The sequence below is a fragment of the Phalacrocorax carbo genome, chromosome 6 (assembly GCF_963921805.1).
Source record: "Phalacrocorax carbo chromosome 6, bPhaCar2.1, whole genome shotgun sequence".
NCBI lineage: Eukaryota > Metazoa > Chordata > Aves > Suliformes > Phalacrocoracidae > Phalacrocorax > Phalacrocorax carbo.
In genome coordinates this window covers 18,842,021-18,861,436 of record NC_087518.1, presented here as the reverse complement: position 1 = coordinate 18,861,436, position 19,416 = coordinate 18,842,021, and the positions used below count along the sequence as shown (strand labels likewise).

Genomic DNA, 19,416 nt, shown 5'->3' with positions numbered 1-19,416 from the left:
TCTCTCTTCGTATTTTTAACTGGTTTCATCACTTCCTGGGAGGAGGACTGGGAGTTAAATGCTCAGTGAGAATAAAATATCCAAGTTTACAGAATTTGGGGTGTTTTCTGGTTTTCCTGCAGTCAGCTTTCTGAGGTGCACAGCCATGGGAAGGACACAAAAGGATAGGTCCAAGAGCTCCTTTTAAACCAGTCTGTAGCTTTTAAACCAATCTCTGCCCCATCCAAAGTGACAGGATGGCTCTGCAGGGCAGCTGTGCTCTGCCAGGCCTCCCAGGCCACCTCATGCCCCAGGCCACAGGGTGGGGTGGTGGGGCCCGTTGCGATGCTGTGGCGCATTGTGGCATGGCTGCCCACAGGGCTGTCACCGTGTCCCTATCCCCAACCTTCCTCGGGGCTCAGCACATCAGTTACATTGAGCAGCACGCCAAGGACCCTCGTGAGGCACTGTTTTTGAGGGGACAGCTTTGTTTCTTGGGCCATAGCAAGAGGGAACGCCTGCCCCACCGCGACTACTCGCTGCCTGCCTCACACTTCCCTCAGGCTCCCTGCCCACTCTTAACATGGCCGCCTCACCCGCTTCCAAAATGGCCGCCATAGAGACGTGCGGCGGTCCGCTCTGCACGCCGGCACGGCGCACTCTCTATGGCAGTGGGGAGCTGTGGACATCTCTATGGCAGCGGCGGCAGCGCTGCTGGGCGGGTGGGCCTCGGGGGTGCCTGCCGCCAGGCTCTGAACGGGCCTGGGCGGCGGGAGGATGCCCCTGGCTGCCTACTGCTTTCTCCGAGCCGTGGGGAAGGGCAGCTACGGGGAGGTGAGCCTGGTACGGCACCAGCAGGACAGCAAGCAGGTAGCGAGGAGCTGGTCGCACGGGGGTACGGCTCCGGCCGTGGGCTACTGTGAGGGGAATGGCCATGGCCTGGCCTGGTCAGGGGGTGCCGCTGGGACCCTGGCCTGGTTGGGGGCGGGGGGCGACCTGTGGCCCGGCCTTGGCATGCGGCCCTGACGAGGGGCCCGGGCATGGCTGTGGCCTTGTGTGAGGGTGCCGCTGTGACCATGACCTGGTGCTGAGGTGCGGCTGCAGCTGCATGAGCTAGGCTTGCACATCGAGCTATTTCAGTTTTCCCAGTTTTCTTCCCTTGCCTATGAAGACTTTCATTAAAGGTGTGGAGGAGACTCTTTTTTTTCCCCTCTTAATTTCAAGGCCCCCTCCCCGCCAAAAAAAACCCCACAACCAAAACCCAAATCACCAAGACCCCCAAATCCTCACTTTTTCCTTTTTTCATTTAAATAAAACTGTTTGGTTTTTTTTGTTTTTGTTTTTTTTTTAATGTATAATGCTTTGTTTTGGGGAGGAAAACCTAGCTTTGGTAGTCCTTTGTGTGAGAGGAAAATACAGCCTGTTCTTCTTAGACGAAACAAGGTTGTTCTTGGCTTCTTACTGCTTGTGTAGTCTCTTTAGGACATGCATGTGTAGTGGAGATAAAAATGATAGCAAGGATGGAAAAAACAGCTTCTGGTGTTGGCTTTTGCTGGCATCAGTTCTGCTGGAGGAAGACGAGCTTTGTGTCTGCTGTATTGACTCTGGTAGTACCTGGCAAAGTTTTGGTCATGTCGGAGTTGAAGTGCAAGCATTTTTTAATTTGCCTTTTTGTTGGAAGTTTGAAATAATCTGTCTTGCCTGGCCAAAGCAGATGTGTTTGATAGAAAATGCAAGAGGATAAAGAGATGGGGATGAATAACATCCACAGAGCAGTGCTGCAGAAACCTTGGGTGTGAGCCTTATGCCCAGGATTTGACTAGAGATGGTGGGAGAAGCGTTTGTGCCCAGTGGTGATCGGAGGGTGTGTCCTTTCTGGATGAAGGCAGGGAAGAGGCTGGAATTCAAAGGTGAATCTCTACAACCTGTGGGTTGGGTAGCAGTGATGGCAGCACTTGTTCCCTCCAGGCCAGTCACCACAGTGCATAGTCCAGTGTCAGCAAAGAGTTACTAACCTCATCATCCTAAAAGTAAACAGTGCATTGAGGTGACTTTCAACCATATACAGGTCCTTGGATTTCACCTCTTTGTCATGCTGCTGATCATTAACATTGGCAGGACCCTTGCTTCCTTATCGTTGTTTTTTTGTCTAAAATATTTGATGTGGTTTACTGTGTCTTAACTTTTGCCAACTATAAACTTTCTTCTGTAGCAGAATGATCAGGATTTTTTGTTTTGGCTTTGTCCTGGTGCTACATGTTCTGTGAAAGAAATTAAATTTTATTTAAGTGTATTTGCTGTTAACAGAATGCTCTTTTTTTGTGGAGAAGGTGAAGTGGCTCCAAATGTTTAAATTTGGTATCAAATAAGGCAGAAGAGCATTGCAATAGACTTCATTGGAATCTTGGCAGATAACATGCTCACTAAACCAAATATAATAAATGCCAGGTTTAAAGTTAGGCTATCTGCATGCTTTTTGCATTTTGGTAGTATATCGTCTAAAGACAGGTGCTGATATGAAGCTAAAAGCTTTTGGTTTCCGTGTCTGAAGATGCAGTTCTAGTTGGCTTGTCATATAGAACACAGTAGTTAGAGCATTTCTATTTTTTTTTAAACTTAGGTGATGCTGTACACAATTAGTTTTGTTATATTCCTGTTGGGAGCTGTGCATCGTCACAGGTTGTAAGAATTGAGGAGCTTGTCTAATAGCCAGCAGACACAAAATCACGAGGCACTGTTGTTTTCTACATAAGTGGTTCGCTTGGTGTACAGGGGGTGGTATTCCTCAACACTAATTAAATGTGCTGGACTAAATTAATAGGGCCAGCCTGGGAAGTAGACACCCTAAGCAATTGCCAAGGACACTGAAATTGAGTAAGTAAAAAATTTTTTAGATGTTTTAATTTAAAAGCTCTCACGTAAGAGCAGGGTTAGGTGTATACCATGGCATGATTATTCAGTGGAAAGCCGATGCCCTAAAAATGATTACTACAAATTTACATTAGGAAGGGGGCCAGGTCAGACCTAAATATCAATGCTGTGTATGATGAACGTGTGCTATTGATTTTATTGTCCTATCTTCAGCTTCAATTATATTTTTGCTAAAACCTGAAATTCATTAGAAATACACTTGACATAGTACATATTAGGGAAGTAAATAATAGCTTTCATATGTAACTTTATTCTGTGTTAAGATGGGTTTGGAATTCTTTAAAAGAAATTTAGGGATGAGCTTGTGGCTCTTTTGGTATAACCAAGAGTCTCTACTTCCCTGTAATAGTTTATTTCTTCTTGAATAAGTTTAAGCCTGCATATCAGAAACCCATAAATGCAACAGGTAGCTTTAAGGCAAGTTTTAAAAAAAAGTAAGTTATGTCTACTTGCAGGTTTTTGAGAAAGTATTTTTTGAGTGTGCCCCTGACTGTACCAACCTTCCAACTCCATCTCTACTTGCTACATTTCTTCTCCTGACAGAAGCTTTTTTCCTATTCTCCTGTGCTTCACTGTTTTGTAGACTTTTTGTACAAAGCAGTTAATCCCACATCAGTTCTGTCTCGGGGGTCTCCTGCCAGGTACAAGATTTTTAAGAAAAGAATGAACAGACCTGAAAAGCTCAGCAGCATTACTTTGTGCGTTCAGAAATTCAGCTCTATTAGGTATTTCTTGTGAATATGACAATGGGGAATTTGTAAAAAACCAGAAACTCAAAAAATAACATTTCCCAACTTCAGCAAACATAGATCATATATTTGAAGACCAAACCAGTTGTTAAAATATCAGTTTCAAGGCTTAGATTACAAAGAATATATGTTTAATTTCTGAAGAAGTGAAAGGAGAAGTCCACGTCTAAAAATAAAATGAAAGGAGTTGGGTTTGGTTTTCTAGCAGAGAAGAGCAAAATAAGTCTAGCCAGATGACTTCTGTCGTAGACATCCATAGTAATTTTTGCACGTGACTGCATACTTTCCTTAATGTTATTATATTTTTGAAGTTACTGTTGAAATGGCCCGTTTTGAGAGTAACTGTGATGCACAAACAGGTATTTCAGGCTTAAAAGTTGAATGATAGACACATTTCAAATGAGAGTGGGGAGGAAAAGATAAATATGAACATTACTCAAAAGAAAGCAAAACACCACAAAATTCCTGTGCAGAGTTTTATTCAGGTAGATGAATAGCCACACCTGTTCCATTTTTATGGCGTAATGGTAGAAATGATGTATAACTGCTAGACAAATTGCAGTCTCCATATAGAATAATGTGTGGAGATTTAAAATAATGTATTTCCTTTAGATTTGGGGGATTCCCTAGGGCTTCTGCATAGTTACTTTCATCTCTCATGATATACCTTGTGATTTCTTTTACAGTATGTCATCAAAAAGTTAAACCTTAAAAATGCTTCCAACCGAGAGAGGAAAGCAGCAGAACAAGAGGCACAGTTGTTATCCCAGTTGAAACACCCAAACATAGTCACCTACAGAGAGTCCTGGCAGGGGGAAGATGGCCTATTATATATTGTTATGGCTTTCTGCGAGGGAGGAGATCTGTATCACAAACTTAAAGAGCAGAAGGGCAAACTTTTGCCTGAGAATCAGGTGGTGGAGTGGTTTGTCCAGATTGCCATGGCACTGCAGGTAAAATAACTTTGTCACCTTCAGATATAAATTTAATTTGGCTCTTTCTGCATTTAAAAATTCCACAGTTAGGCTGCAGGCTTTGAATTCCAGTTTGGCTAGGTTAGCATCTAAATACAAAAGCTATTAGCACATTAAAAGTGTTCACAGGTCATTGCAGGCAAATGAACTATTTTAGGTAAGAAATTGCTATCGTATTTTATGTCTACACCTCTGTATCACAATAGACACTGGTAACCTCCAGGATGTTTGCAATTCTAGTCTGAAATGCTTCTCTAGTTTGAAAATTGAGATTAAATTTACAAAAAGTAGTTTAAAAAAAAGGCAGATTATTTCAGAAGCATTTTGTGTTCTGTGATTTTGCTGGTGTTTTTTAATGGTAAATTTAAACTACTAATTCATCATTCCTATTAAATTTTATCCCACTCTTGAAATTTAGTAATCGGAGGTTATCGAACTTTAAAGACATTTGTTATAATAATGAAGACGAGATATAAAAGTTAACACTAAGAAATAAGAAATGGGACAGAAAATTCTATCTTGAAGTTGCCTGTTGTGATCAGACATACGCAAGTCTACAGTACTGCCTGTTCTTGTTTATTATAAGACTAATTTTCTTCCATGTTTACACAAAGCTCACATTGTATTTTCCACTGAAATTTTATACTTAAGTCTAAGAAATGATTGTCAAGAAACAGAAGCGGCACAAAGTGAGTTGAAATCTGAGTCTTAACTTTATATTTTTATTTCCCTTTTTCTGTTGGCTTGTTAAAGCTGCACAGGGAGATTTTACTAAAGCAGTGGCAAGTTTGGGGCCTGTGCCTATATCAGTCATTCTTAATGTTAATTCACTAAAACAGTCTTTAGCAGGGGCACTCTTGACTTTGATAGTGATGTAGGTGTCTCTTCTGCATTTGTATTTTCCCTCTTTGACTGTGTGATGTGATTACTTTTCAGTGTAGAAGAACCAATTAGTAGTTACTTAACTGTTTGTTTGTTTTTATTTCTTCCCCCCAGTATTTACATGAAAAGCACATACTGCACAGAGATCTTAAAACTCAAAATGTTTTTCTGACACGAACAAATATAATCAAAGTGGGTGACCTGGGAATAGCCAGAGTGTTGGAAAATCAATACGACATGGCCAGCACTCTTATAGGCACACCGTACTACATGAGCCCTGAACTGTTTTCTAACAAACCCTACAATTATAAGGTAGAGTATGTTAATGCAAATGCCGTTTCTACTTAGTAGGGAACATTTTGTTTGTCTGAGGAATTCACAATCTTATCTATTGTATTTAATTTCTTATTGATTCCAACTCTTTTTAAAGACCAAACAAAAAAATACAAGGGAGATTTGCAAGGATCTTTCTTTCTCAGACTGTGTTTGCTGCATAGGTGGGAATTCATAGCGTGTGAAAAGTTATCACAACTGAGGTGTTCAGCATGCTGCCTGTACCTATCACTGCATGCCAATATAAACAAAAATATCAGTCTATGTTAGATAGCTGCATTTTCTAAATTTATTATATAACGGACAGGAAGCTTTGTACTCAAAAGTCTGTCGTAGGCATAACAGCAGCATTTTAAAAAAAAAGGAATTTTAAGTAGAGAAATAAGCAGTGTTCCTGTGAATTTAAAATATAACAAAATAAAACAGGCATACTTTTGTATGCCTGTTCAGATCTTGGTGCAGACGACACGCACCATAAATACAAGTGTCTATAATGGGCAGGAGCAGAGGGGAAACTCTTCCCATGAAAAATCAAAAGATTTTCATTTGCCAGTTTGAACCAATGTCGTACTTGAAAACAAACAAAAAACCCTATGAACAGCAACTTTCTACAATTCTTTTCAGAAAAATCTGGTGACATTTGGAAGGAAATAATTCAGTTGATCAAGATGAAAAATAAGAGTGAGACTGACACCAAAAGTTTGCAGTGGAGTTTGGTCTTAAATAGTTTACTGTCATTAAAGGCCTCTCTGAAAGCAAGTGACTAAGTCTGGACATAAAACTTCTACAATAAAAAGTTCCCAAAACCTTTTTTTTTTTTTTTCCCTTTTTTCAGTCTGATGTTTGGGCATTAGGCTGCTGCGTTTATGAAATGGCTACATTGAAACATGCCTTTAATGCTAAAGACATGAACTCTTTGGTTTATCGAATTATTGAAGGAAAGGTAAAAATTCTAAAATTTTTTTTATCTGTGCTTGGATTTTCTGTCTAGAACTTGGGATGATCTTTTCCAATCAGAAATATTGCATGGAGTTAAAAATATTTTGCATATTACATGCATCATCATATATGTTGTAAGACTGGTGTCCCATGGCCGTATATGATGTAATATCAGAACTAGGGAGTTATTAATTTGTAGATACTGCTGGAGTTTCTTGTTACCCTTTTGTGTAATGAGTGTATTGATTCATTTGCAAAGTTCTGAGATAACTTGCTATCTTAATTTGCTTCTGGTTTAAACATTGTTCAAAGAATTAAATCACTATCCATGTACTACCATTTTCCTGGTAGGCAAGACTAGCTAATTTAAATATCTGTCTTGCTTTAGCATGTAATGAAGCTAGCGTGGATTTATTTTATATAAATGTTTAAGCCTGTTAACAGAACTTTAACTGCTGATATTAATAAAAAATTATGAACAGTTCTTAGACAAAACACTTAGAATTTCTATATTCTGTTTGATGGTAAGCACTTGGGTAACTTTCAGCATATGAACAGTGGGACTGTTTTTTGTGCAAAGTATGTAGCTGAATGTAACTCTCATGCATAAATAATTTAGCAGAAGCCCCTATTGACAAATATGTTAAATAATATCACCCTTTTCTTTCCTTTTACAGTTGCCAGCCATGCCAAAGGATTATAGCCCACAGTTGGTTGAAATAATACGAACTATGCTCAGTAAAAAACCTGAGGAAAGACCTAGTGTGAAAAGCATACTACGACAGCCATACATCAAGAACCAAATTTCTTTGTTTTTGGAAGCCACAAAGGCGTAAGATACTTTCATTTGAGTGATTCTGTGCAAAATATTCATGTTACTGTAGCCTTTGTTTTACAGTATTTCCTGTTTTTTAAAGCAGGATAAGATTAGTTCTGTTGTGTGCAGTTACAAAGCATATGAACATATGAGCTTCTTTAGATTCTTTGAGAAATAGGAGGGAATTAGAATGGAGACTAGTTTCTTCTGCAAATGCAGAAAAAATCTGTGCAATGGTTAAGATTGCCCAGCTTATTCAGAGAGTTAAAAAAAAAAGTAGCACCAGTATTTTCAAGGAAGTGATTGGAAATATACGCATTTCCATATGGTTCTTTGAGGCCATTTATCAGCTGAGAGTTGTTACACCAAGTTCCTTTTGATATTCACTGATAAAATTATTTTTCTTTGTCAGGTTTAGTCAATTATTTTACTGCTTCCAGATAGGGCTGATCTCGGTGCTATGCAGAACAAGTGTACATTGCTGGCAGAGGCTGAATGGTGTTTTTAAGCTCCTTTTAATGAGAAGAAAATTAGTATGTTGTGCACAGTCTGTTGAAAAAGCCGAGTATCTTATACTCTCTCCATGTAAGCTGTTTAGTGGAATTGATTTTTTTAATTAGTATAATCTAAAGAAATATCTTAAGGTCTTGTTGATGGTGATTGAATGAACAACTTTTATTTTCTTTACAGGAAAGCAGCCAGAAGTCATAAGAAAACAGTGAATTCTAAACCTAAAGGTCCTTGTTCTGTGGTCTCAGTAAAGAATGAATCTCATAGCAGGAATGTTTCACACCAAAACCACTCCTTTGAGCAAGTCAGGAAGTACAAAGTTGTGAGATATATATATTTTTTCTTTTTAAAAAAACCCACCAAAACAAAACCCACTTGCTTTTTCTAGAGAAAAAAAAACCCTCAGTTTTATAAGAAGTGCCTTGAGCATTTGTGAGAACATAGATTGGATTCCTAGCAATGTGTAAAATTCATATTAAGGAAGGAATTGTGTTTAGGCAAGAGTGGAAGTAAACAAACAGTTGTGGATCAGTGAAACTAATTGCGATGTCTTAACTCTAAGATGCTAACTAAACAACATCTGGTTTTTCATCTGTGGGTCACTGTGAATTACTTGTGGAGTATTTGAGGTCAAATCTTTTTTTCAAATATTTGATGACGAATGGTAATAACTTTAAAAAATATGTTTTTGACTGGAAAAAACTAATTACAGTTACAATCAAAAATGGCTTATTGTTGGAATTCTTTCCAGTGGTTAGAACAAATCTTTTGTAATGGTTAATCTTGTGCATGTTTTTTATTTTCTGTAATGAGTCTGCTATTGTGTGTTTAAGCTTTCAGTGCTGAAATACCAAATGTGTGTGGTATAGTACATCTTTAAAACTGTTGGTACTTGTTGTCTCTTCCCTTATGGAAGAGCCAAGGGAGTACAACTTTTCTTTCATGGTCCTGGTGAAAAGTAGGTGCGCTGCATGTGTATAAACCAATGCCTGAAATAACGTCATTTGCAAGTGCAGCCTGTATCTCTTTAGAACTGAGGCTTGTAGCTTTTTTGAGGCTCTTAGTCTGTAATTGATCATAATTTCATTGCAGTTTACTCTGGTATGTTAATGATTTTCCTTTGGTGCTGAGAGTATTCTTTCATATGTGCATAATACTCAAAAGGTAATTAATTTTTTTGTTTTCCTTTTAATTTCAGAATGAAGAAGACTGCATTATCAAATATAAAGCCACCAAATTTTGTCACTCAGAGAAACCAGCTGTAGAATTGGAAAGAAAACCAAACAATGATTTTAATAACCTGACAGACTCCTTAGCTACAGTTAGCAAAGTGAATATTGCTGTCTTACCATCTGAAAGGATGAAGTATGGAAGTGAGAAGTGTGGCAGCGAGCATATTCCAGAGAATAATAAAGCAAAGAATTTAAATGTTCCAGGGAATTCTAAAATAACATCCAGTAGCCCACCAATTAAGGACAATGGACTACAGCAAAGAGCAAAGCAGGCTCTTAAAGCTGAAAATGTTGAGTCTAAGCAGTCTTCAGTTGATGCTATGGAAGAAGATGGTGACGCTTTGAAACTCCTGCCACCTGTATCAAAACAGCAAAAGCAAACTGACCTGGTAATGCATTTATGCTTACTTGAAATAGCCTTTGAAATTGATTTACCTAATGGCTAGCTCGTAAAGTTTACAGAGCTGCTGCACATGTTCTTCTGTCAAAGGAGGATGCTGCTGATGCAATTACTGAGATGCTTAAGTAGTTAGGAGCCTTGGTTTCAGATTTGGAAAGGCAACATGGTGAAGTAGTTTTAGGCTTGCACCTAGAGGGTGGAAATTCTGTTTTTACAGGGAACAATAATTTTATTTTCCAGCTGAGAAAAGAGATGGTAAGAATAGTTTTGTGACTTCTTTGTTCTATATTCTAAATAGGCTTGGCTAATCTCAAGTTGGTCCTGATTTGGATGGAGAAGTAATAGTTGGTGATTTTCTTTACATTGCATTTTGGTCTACAATGAGATTTTCATACACACTTTTCTAATGATAAATCATTATTTATTGTAGAGCTTGGATACTACTGAAAAGGTGCTAGCACTGTTTGTTCCTGTTGTAATTCAAGTAAGTGTCCTTTGAAGGTTTTGAAGGTTTAGTAACTTAAAAACACTGGTACAGCAGGTATTTTTTCTAACTGTCTATCAAGGAAGAGTGTATTGTGGTTGTAACTGTGATATGTCAAGGTGGATGCAGTCCAAATAGCAATGTGGCCTGTGTTGATTTTTTTTTTAAGTAGTGTGTATATGTAAATCTGGAAATGGCATGTATACATTTAAAAAAAAACTTTTACTTATTAGGATGATGTCTGTCATGGAGCTTCAGGAGATGCACAGGAAAAAATTACCTCCCAGTTGCACCCTCATAGTTCTGTCAGTGAGCCTTCTCTCTCACGGCAGCGACGGCAGAAGAAAAGAGAGCTAGCTGAAGTCTGCTCAGAAAAGGTGCAGATACTTAAAGAATAAATCTCCTCTTTCCTTTAAGACTCCTGCATATTTTACTCTTTAAAAATGTGACCTATGGTGGGGTGTTTTTATGCTGTTCTTCTTTCATGTGTAACTATATAACTTCGTTGGTAAGAAAATGGAGAACACTCAAGTAGTCCTTTAGAAGCAGCCTGCGTAAATCTCCGAAAATCTCAGTAACCCTCACAAGTGGGTGGGTGTGCCATATGAGCGCAAGGAAACACAGTGAACTGTGGGCTTTGCCTTTGCTGTGCTACAGTCTTTCCTAGCAGTTCCCATCAGGACTTCTCACTGTCTGTGACTGCAAAATACATAGCAGTACTTTTCCTGGCTGTTGCGCATAAGGCCACTTGTAGTGGGTAGTAGATTTACTAGTATTTTAGAACAGACATATGTAATGGCTGCCCTGAGCATATGAGTGCAAACTCTAAGAAGAAAAGCTTGCCCTTTACACATGCACATAAGGTAGGGCTCCTGTCACTCCTTCTACACTGAGCAGAGAGATTTCTTTGGGGAAAGGCACCGGCTATACAAGAATGGAGAAGAGCGTGATTGGTTTATAGAATCATATCACAGAATCATAGAATGGTTTGAATTGCAAGGGACCTTAATGATCGTCTAGTTCCAACCCCCTGCCATGGGCAGGGACACCTTCCACTAGACCAGGTTGCTCAAAGCCCCATCCAACCTGGCCTTGACACTTCCAGGGATGGGGCATCCACTGCTTCCCTGGGCAACCTGTTCCAGTGCCTCACCACCCTCACAGTGAAGAATTTCTTCCTTATATCTAATCTAAACCTACCCTCTTTCAGTTTAAAGCCATTACTCCTTGTCCTATCACTACATGCCCTTGAAAAAGTCCCTCTCCAGCTTTCTTGTAGGCCCCCTTCAGGTACTGGAAGGCTGCTATAACATCTTCCCCGGAGCCTTCTCTTCTCCAGGGTGAACAAACCCAACTGTCGCAGTCTTCGTAGGAGAGTTGCTCCAACCCGCTGATTATCTTGGCAGCCCTCCTCTGGACTTGCTCCAACAGCTCCATGTCCTTCTTACATTGGGAGCCTCAGAGCTGTACACAGTACTGCAGGTGGGGTGTCATGAGAGCAGAGTAGAGGGAGAAAATCACCTCCCTCGACCTGCTGGCCATGCTTCTTTTGATGCAGCCCAGGACACGGTTGGCTTACTGGCCTGCAAGCACATATTGCTGGGTCATGTTGAGCTTCTCATCAACCAATGTTGCCAAGTCCTTCTCCTCAGGGCTGCTCTCAATCCATTCTCCACCCAGCCTGTATTTGTGCTTGGGATTGCCCTGACCCATGTGCAGGACCTTGCACTTGGCCTTGTTGAACCTCATGAGGTTCACATGGGCCCACCTCTCAAGCCAGTCAAGGTTGCTCCTGGATGGCATCCATCCCTCCAGCATGTTGACCACTCCACACAGCTTGGTGTCATTGGAAGACTTTCTGAGGGTGCATTCAATCCCACTGTACATGTTGCCTACAAAGATGTTAAGGAGATCTGGTCCCAGTACCGACCCCTGAGGAACGCCACTCATTACTTGTTTTTAGTATAATACCCTATTTTGCTCTTTGAGGGTGGGGACAATTGTTATGAAAGGATTGACTGAAAAATAGTCTGGGAGGAGGGGGACAGGATGTAGAGAGGAGGAGAAAGGAAGTGGAGGCAAGCAGACATGTGGAGAGGGAGGGATGAAGTTGGGAGATATGAGGAGGTTACAGAAGGATCCAAAACCTCTGGCATCCAGCTTTATCATGCAAGAATGTCTTCTGAATTGCAGAGTACTTTAACTTTTAATAAAAAAGATAAAAATTCTTGCTCCCTTCTCTTTCAAGGCCAGAGCAGCTGCTTCTCAGCCTTTACCTTTTCCTTTGGATGTGAACACAAAGACAACACAGAGGTGTGTAGAGCAGCATGCTGCTGAAGTCTCTGAATCTGTAAATGGCACCAAAACCAGTCAAGTTGATGTTTCAAAGGTCAGTGCTGAATACTGCGTGAGCTTATTTTGGTGTCTCATTCTTTCTAAGCATTTTGTTCTCTGAATGTATGCACAGTGAGTAAAGAAATATACAGTAGCTTCCTACCTATTGGATGTCCTGTCAAGTACCTGGTCAGTGTGGGATGAGAAATTGTGTTGCTGAACCAGGGAGGTCAGAAGCTCCTTTTCTAGAGTGTATATTAGTGTCATTGACCAAGATGGTTTTGTAGTAAATAACTAAGCATTTTTTAGATGATCAGAAGGTCTATTGTAATAGCTCGCTCTTCCATGCCCATTGAAAAGTTTTTTTGCTTTATAGGTGATTAGATGACAAAAGCCACCATGATGATTGCTAATTAATATCAAATTAACTTATTTTGAAGGAGCGGCCCTTGTCAGCAAGAGAGCGAAGGAGGCTGAAACAGTCTCAGGAGGAGATGTTTCCCTCTGGTAATTTTTATGATTGCATGTTAACATTCTGTGTAGAAGTAGGCTGATAATTACTTTGTAAAGAAATTATAACTTGCTGTCTGCTCTTCGCTAACATCTTCAGAAAGATGCACTAAGGGTCGAGTTCTGTGTTAAATAAAAATTTCTGTTAACATGTCTGTATTTTTCTGCTTCTTATTCAGTTATGTTCAATTGTGTTTAGTGGTGACAACTTGTCTTTGAAATGTACATGAAGCGCAGAGTATACACCTTTCAGATAGAAGCTTCAGTGTTTTCTCTTAGCAGAATACCTACCTGCCTATCTTCTGCCAGGTGATAGACTTTTTCTTGCATGAGCATGAAACTAATTCAAAATACGTGCAGCTAAGTTGTAAATATTGTGAAAATGTTACTCTTGCAGTGATTCAAGCAAGACGAATGTCAAATAGTGCGAAATCACATATGGAAAATCATGTTAAAGTTGGTCAGTCCTCATCAGATCCCAGTATTTCTCAGGTAAACTGGGGTCATCTACTTTTGAAATACTTAAATGCAAGCACAATTTGGGAAGAAAATGACATTTTAAAAAACCCTCTGCATCTGGAGGAAACTCTCGGTCAATAAGAGCGCACAGTTCTCTTATATCACAGAATCACAGAATGGTAGGGGTTGGAAGGGACCTCTGGAGATCATCTTGTCCAACCCCCCAGCTTGAGCAGGGAATATATTGCTTTCTAAGTCCTGGGGTAGAGTACAGATGTCTAATCCACCTTTTTGTTTGACTAGGTCAGTTTAAAATTCTAGGCTTACTATACATTTTCACTCCACTTGTCAGAGATGAAGACTAGGAATCTCTTGCTGATTGCTATGGGCTCTCTAACAACACGCTACTGTTAGCCTGGTGCATCTAATTTTGCTTTGGTAGTGGTGTTTGAACCTTTTTTTTAATCTACAGTCACATTAAGTGCATACATTTATATGCTGGTAGTAAGGAACAGTTGCTAGATAAAAAGTGAATAGTTTCTGTTAACATTCTCTTCCTTGTCTAATCAGGAAGTCTTTTTTAAGATCTTAAACATATATTGGACAAAATCTTCTGCAAACATCAGGGGAACATTATTAATACCAGTAAATGCAGAATAGTAACTGTAAAGAAATTTTGTTCTGAAATTTCAAAGTGTAGACTCTATTTTCCTCAGCCCAGCACTTGCATGGATGGTGTTTTGCACAGTTTACCGGCTTGTGTGTGTGCTTATAACTGGTATCTAAATGCAAAGGCTTCATCTGTGTTCACTAACTGCGATTACATAAGGTTAGTGCACACCAGTTTTATGTGCACATGCTAGTGATGTTTTTGTGCATTGTGCTATGCACTGAACACAAGACTGTACAGACACACATGGTTGTATTTAAATACTATTTTTAAATGTGTATTAGAGACCAATAAATGGGCTAAGGGTAATGACTTTGTCAGTTCTTAGCCAACTATATTATAAACATACGTGATTTAATTGTTTTTAATAGAGGCACTTGGTAAAGTGTTTATAGTGGTTAAAACTGCACAACTGAGGTGTAATGCTAGTCAAATAAGCATTTAATAAAGTATGTCCTGTGTACCAGCTTATATTTAAAACTAAAGGTTGTACCTTTTACATATTATCAAGCTGAGTCTGTAAAAATGTGCATGTTGAAAGAGTTTTTCTATGTAAGAGGAGTAATTCATGCTGTATTGATAAATTACTTCTGACTATTAGAATTTTTGTCATTTACTTCCTCTTCACTTAGAGAACTAGAGTAACCCATTGCCTGTCTGATGATGAGTTAAGCTCTTCCACAAGCTCTACAGATAAGTCTGATGGTGATTCCAAGGAGAAGTGAGTATTTAATACTGTGCAAGAGTTTTCACTGCTATATTGGACCTTGACTTGGAATGAAAAAAAAAATGGCAAGAATTGCTTTTATACTTTATCTCTATGTAGTGAGTGATTGAAGTATGTGATGCATAAAGAAAACAAACTCCATTTAAATTTTGTCCCTCTGTGACTATAAATTTTCCATGCTGAACTTTGTGGGACATGTGATTGTGTACCTCTGTCTTTTGTTAGCTGTAGCTTCCCAGCAAACTGGTCTTCCAGCGACAAAGGACATGTACTGTCAGGATGCATTAAAAGCATGAGTTCAAAGGTGCCAATATGCTTCCTTTGCACTGTGAATGAGGCTGAATTTATTTCTGATTTGGTCAGTGTAAGTAGCTTTAAAAAAAATAATTATTTGCATTACCACAAGTTTAGCTACACATGTAGCAGTAGCCAGTAGGACTGTGAATTGTTGCTAGGTGAATGGGCTCTGAGCCTCTGTTAGATTAAATACTGATAATGTTGCTATCGATAAAACTGTACCACAAGAAGTAATTTAACATGGAATATTTAATAGGACCTCACTAAACTTGTGAAAGTCCTCTGAATGCAAGGTGGAAGTTGCATTATGAATGGTGACTGAATTACATCTTATTTCTCCTCTACTAGAAAAAGCAATATGAATGAAATGAATGACTTGGTGCAGGTAATGACATGGACACTGAAAATGGACTCTAAGGAGAACTCTGAATACCCTGTAACCTTGACTCCAGCCCCAGAGTTTAAACTTCATAGAAAATATCGAGACACTTTGATTTTGCATGGAAAATCACCTGATGAATCAGAGGAATTAAAATTTGAAGAGTTTTCTTCAGGTCTGTTGCTCTGTTGTTGCTTTAAATGAATGGTTGTCAACTGTTAATAACCAAAGAAAACCTGCTAGTGGGCAACAGAAGACAATTCACTCTTACTTCTTCTCAAGTCTCAACAATGCTTACAGAAGTAAACATCTTTCTAAATAATTTTGTGGGCAAAACTGCTCTAGTTGTGGTTTACTTGCCAATAAAGGGAACATGTGATTGATGTGTGTAATTATTAATGACGAGAGAAAGCTGGTCTACAATATGTTTTTTCGCTATGTGACTTATACTTAGAAGCTTCCAAATGAACAGTTGGCACCGAGTATTTTGAAATAAGATTTGTAAGGCTGCAAAGCTTTGTGAGTTATGGATAAAGCTGACATTGTACACAAAGCATTAAACACAGTGGAGGCTTCTATGAGTATAGAAGTTCATCCTCACTGCAGAATTCGGGCAAGGTTAATTTTCCTATGGATACAGGTGCAAGAATCAAATCACTCTTCATATATGAAGTCTGGTTTAGACCTTAAGTGTGTATATGTATTCCAAAAACCAAGAAAAGATTGTATTTGCTATGACTGCACTTACTATGCCACAAGAACAAGTGAAAAAGCTGAAGGTGTGCTTCTGAAGTCTCAGACATTCTGGTGTCTGTTGTTTTAAATGATAAGGATTTTACTTGTAACTAGTCTGGTGATAGTCAAAGCAATTGGAGGACACTGGATTTTACTCTCGTGAGTTGATTCTGCATAACTAAAGTAAAATACATTGAAGAGTTTGTCTCTAAACAGGTATGCCAGAATGTTGAAGGCACAAATTTCAGGTGGTTTTTTTTTTTTTACTCTTAAGTATTGTATAGTGAGATCCTCCAGCTATTATTTACTTACTGCCATTTGGGATGAGAGGGCTAGGGCATTTCTAAGCGGAAACATTTTAATTAGATCAGTTATTTTATTTTCAGAAGGTGATCCATCCTGTGAAAGGAGTGTTGGTGATTTCAGTGATTAAAAGAGCAAGCTAGTGTTCTCAGTTCAGTTCCTAAAGGAGGCCTCCCCTTATAAAATGGCTGTCTCTTGTTGGCAGCTTCAGCTGAGGCGCAAAAGATTCAAAGGCTGTTGAGACAAACAGGCAGACGGCAGAAATGATGCCATTAGTGTGTTACGGTGATTAAACTTTTTTTTACATTTGCTGTGATTTAAATTATTAAAATATTTGGGTCATGGTGTAATATTAGAGAATATACTTTTCATTCAAATAATATTTGTAATATAGTATCCAGGAACCATCTGAAATGAAGTGACAGGGACCTAATTGTGCAAACTGTGTCTGCATTGACTTTGTACAGTCCAGTATCTTAAGAGTTAGCATCTGAGTGCTTCTGATTCACCATGTTTGTTGATTGCTCTAGCTAGCCAGTTCAGATAAATGGTTATTTCATGCAAACGGCCAGCTGGAGTTCTGTGGTAACGCTTACAATGTCATCCCATATTATTCTGCACAGAGTATGAAAATTGACTGTACTGAAAGTGCTTATTACTGCATTGATCTATTTTAATTTTTTTAATAGATATATTATCAGTTCCTGACAAGGTTAGGAGAATGGTTGAAATCCTGAGATCTGATCTGGTGCAAGGATTGGGAGTGAAACTTCTTGAGAAGGCGTACAGCATCATGGAAGAAGACGATGAAGTGAAGAGAGAGGTGAATGTTTTTCGTATTAAAATTGTTTCTTTAGAAACCTAGATAAATAAATGAGCAGGGTCTTTACTTTCTTCCTTCCCCACTTCTTAGATATTGACATAGTAGTGCAACCCTTGATTCCAAAAAGTGTTTGTGTAGTCATTGGCAGGTGAGGGCCTAACCCATATTGTCATTTTTAATCTTAAAAAGTTTGATTCTGAATGTGGACTATGTTCAACCACAAATTCTTCAGAAAGCGTAGGAGCTTTAGAAAGCTGGAGAATTGTACCATGGTGGCAGAATTTGTGGAAGATACAAGGGATGCGAATAATTTTGTTCTGGTATTTCTCCAGTAATTTCTTTTGAACTGTAATTTTTTGCCTTCAGGTTGCTTTGCCTAATGCCCCTTATGTCCAAAGTGAGAAACAGTTTAATGTCTATTCCTAATAGAGGCAAGTGAGCAATACCTCCAGGTCATTTGATTCAAAACTTGGTTACAAACAAAATACTGCAGGGGTAAGTATAACCTGTGAAGGTCTGATTTAAATTGTCAAGTAGGATTTGGAACACTCTTGCCTTCAGACAACAGACTCTTCCATTTTTCTTCCCTCCCATCTCTGGTGCCAGATTTCATGTACTGCTTTCAGCTGAGTGCTTTGGGTTTTTTTTTTTGGGGGGGGGGGGGGGGGAGGTAGGGGTGGTTTTGATAATATTTTGCTAGTTCTTACTCTTTCCAATGACAGTAAATTTTGTGGGGGGTTTCTGTGTGTTCTAAATAGCTGCAGTTGCGGGAGCACATGGGAGACAAGTACGCAAGTTACAGCGCGAAGGCACGCCATCTGAAATTTCTTGAAGAAAATGTGAAGTTCTGAGCAGAACTTTTTCCTTAGAGAAAAAGACTGTTTTATAGCTCATTTGATAGATTGGACCAGTTTACAAAGCATGTTTATCTGTTGACCTCCTCTGCTGGAATAAGGAGGTGAACATGAAAAAAATATTATGGTTTGTAGTAATATTTTTTCATGTTAAAGTGTGAACCGGGCTATTGCTTTCTCAGAAAAGAAACTGTTTAATTTTTATTCTCTTAATGTAACTTTAAAAATCTGCTTTTATAGATGCAAAGAGGGATGGATACCAAGTTTCATATACAAAGGAGTGTCAAAAAATAAAAGTTTTGATTTGAATTTGTGATACAATATGACCATACCAAAAACCTTTTCCTAAGTATGGTTAACAAAATCTATTGCAAGGCTATGGTGTGATAGCTTATAAGCTACTACATCAAACAGTTGTTAAATGTAGCAGGCAGAAAAAATTACTAGTTTTTGTAGTACCAAAAGCCCTCCAGGTTCTGTAAATTGCCAAGTTAAAGTGCTAAAAAGGGTGGCTGTCCTGCTTTTAAGTAGAGCCTTTGCTTTTGTATCTTATTGCTAAGGCAATCACAAGGTGGTGGAAAGTATTTGGTAACTGGATAAAATAAGTCTGAAAATGTTTGAAAGGAACACAGCTGTGCGTACCATGGCCCCAGCTGAAGAAATCCCTTTGCCTCACAAATACTAATTGCTTTTAGGAATGAAAGTGCCCAAAGCTGAGGTCACTTAGAGAAATAGATGTCTTAGCTTTTCCCTTGCTTTGCATCTAGATTGTGTTGCTGCATGTGCCCAGGCATTGTCATTTATCATCACTACAGAAAGAGCATGTGTTCTTTTTAAAGGATAAGGCAGTCAAAAGGAAATTGAATTTGTAAAATAAACTTTTAAATGCACAAGTTGTCTCTTTCCCTGACTCTAGCTTAAATATTGTAACCTCTAGTACCTATGAAAGAGACTAACATGACAGTCAGTAGTAAAAAAAAAGTGCAACACCCATGGATCCTGCTGTCTCTCACATACTAGGTGCTCAGGTTTCCAGAGCTGTTCTATTACACAGAGTCAAGATGTTACTTTCTCTAGCCAGGCAGATTTATTATT

The 19,416-nt window shown here is 39.0% G+C and overlaps 1 protein-coding gene across 4 annotated transcripts; it reads left to right on the top strand.

Annotated features, from left to right (window-relative positions):
- The first annotated feature begins 642 nt into the window (after positions 1-642).
- NEK4 (NIMA related kinase 4) lies at positions 643-19,214 on the top strand. Of its 4 annotated transcripts, none has more exons than XM_064454022.1 (16): positions 643-813; positions 4,346-4,612; positions 5,630-5,827; positions 6,684-6,791; positions 7,465-7,619; positions 8,295-8,436; positions 9,313-9,735; positions 10,177-10,230; positions 10,464-10,607; positions 12,479-12,619; positions 13,005-13,071; positions 13,472-13,566; positions 14,836-14,924; positions 15,576-15,781; positions 17,334-17,467; positions 18,226-19,214. In XM_064454022.1, the coding sequence occupies exons 1-16, from the start codon at positions 757-759 to the stop codon at positions 18,316-18,318; spliced, it is 2,373 nt and encodes a 790-aa protein (XP_064310092.1). In that variant the 5' UTR covers positions 643-756; the 3' UTR covers positions 18,319-19,214. The 4 variants fall into 4 exon arrangements, with proteins under 4 accessions (XP_064310092.1, XP_064310091.1, XP_064310093.1 ...); XM_064454021.1 differs by having other exon boundaries at positions 643-849; XM_064454023.1 differs by lacking the exon at positions 4,346-4,612 and having other exon boundaries at positions 643-849.
- The last annotated feature ends 202 nt before the right edge of the window (positions 19,215-19,416 follow it).

What these genes read in the sequence shown, in the direction of transcription:
- NEK4 (XM_064454021.1), top strand. Translation starts at nt 757, where the DNA reads ATGCCCCTGGCTGCCTACTGCTTTCTCCGAGCCGTGGGGAAGGGCAGC. An exon ending in CAGATCCCAGTATTTCTCAG is followed by an intron (nt 13,567 to 14,835) that starts GTAAACTGGGGT and finishes CTCTTCACTTAG; the next exon opens with AGAACTAGAGTAACCCATTG. An exon ending in ATTTGAAGAGTTTTCTTCAG is followed by an intron (nt 15,782 to 17,333) that starts GTCTGTTGCTCT and finishes TTTTTTTAATAG; the next exon opens with ATATATTATCAGTTCCTGAC.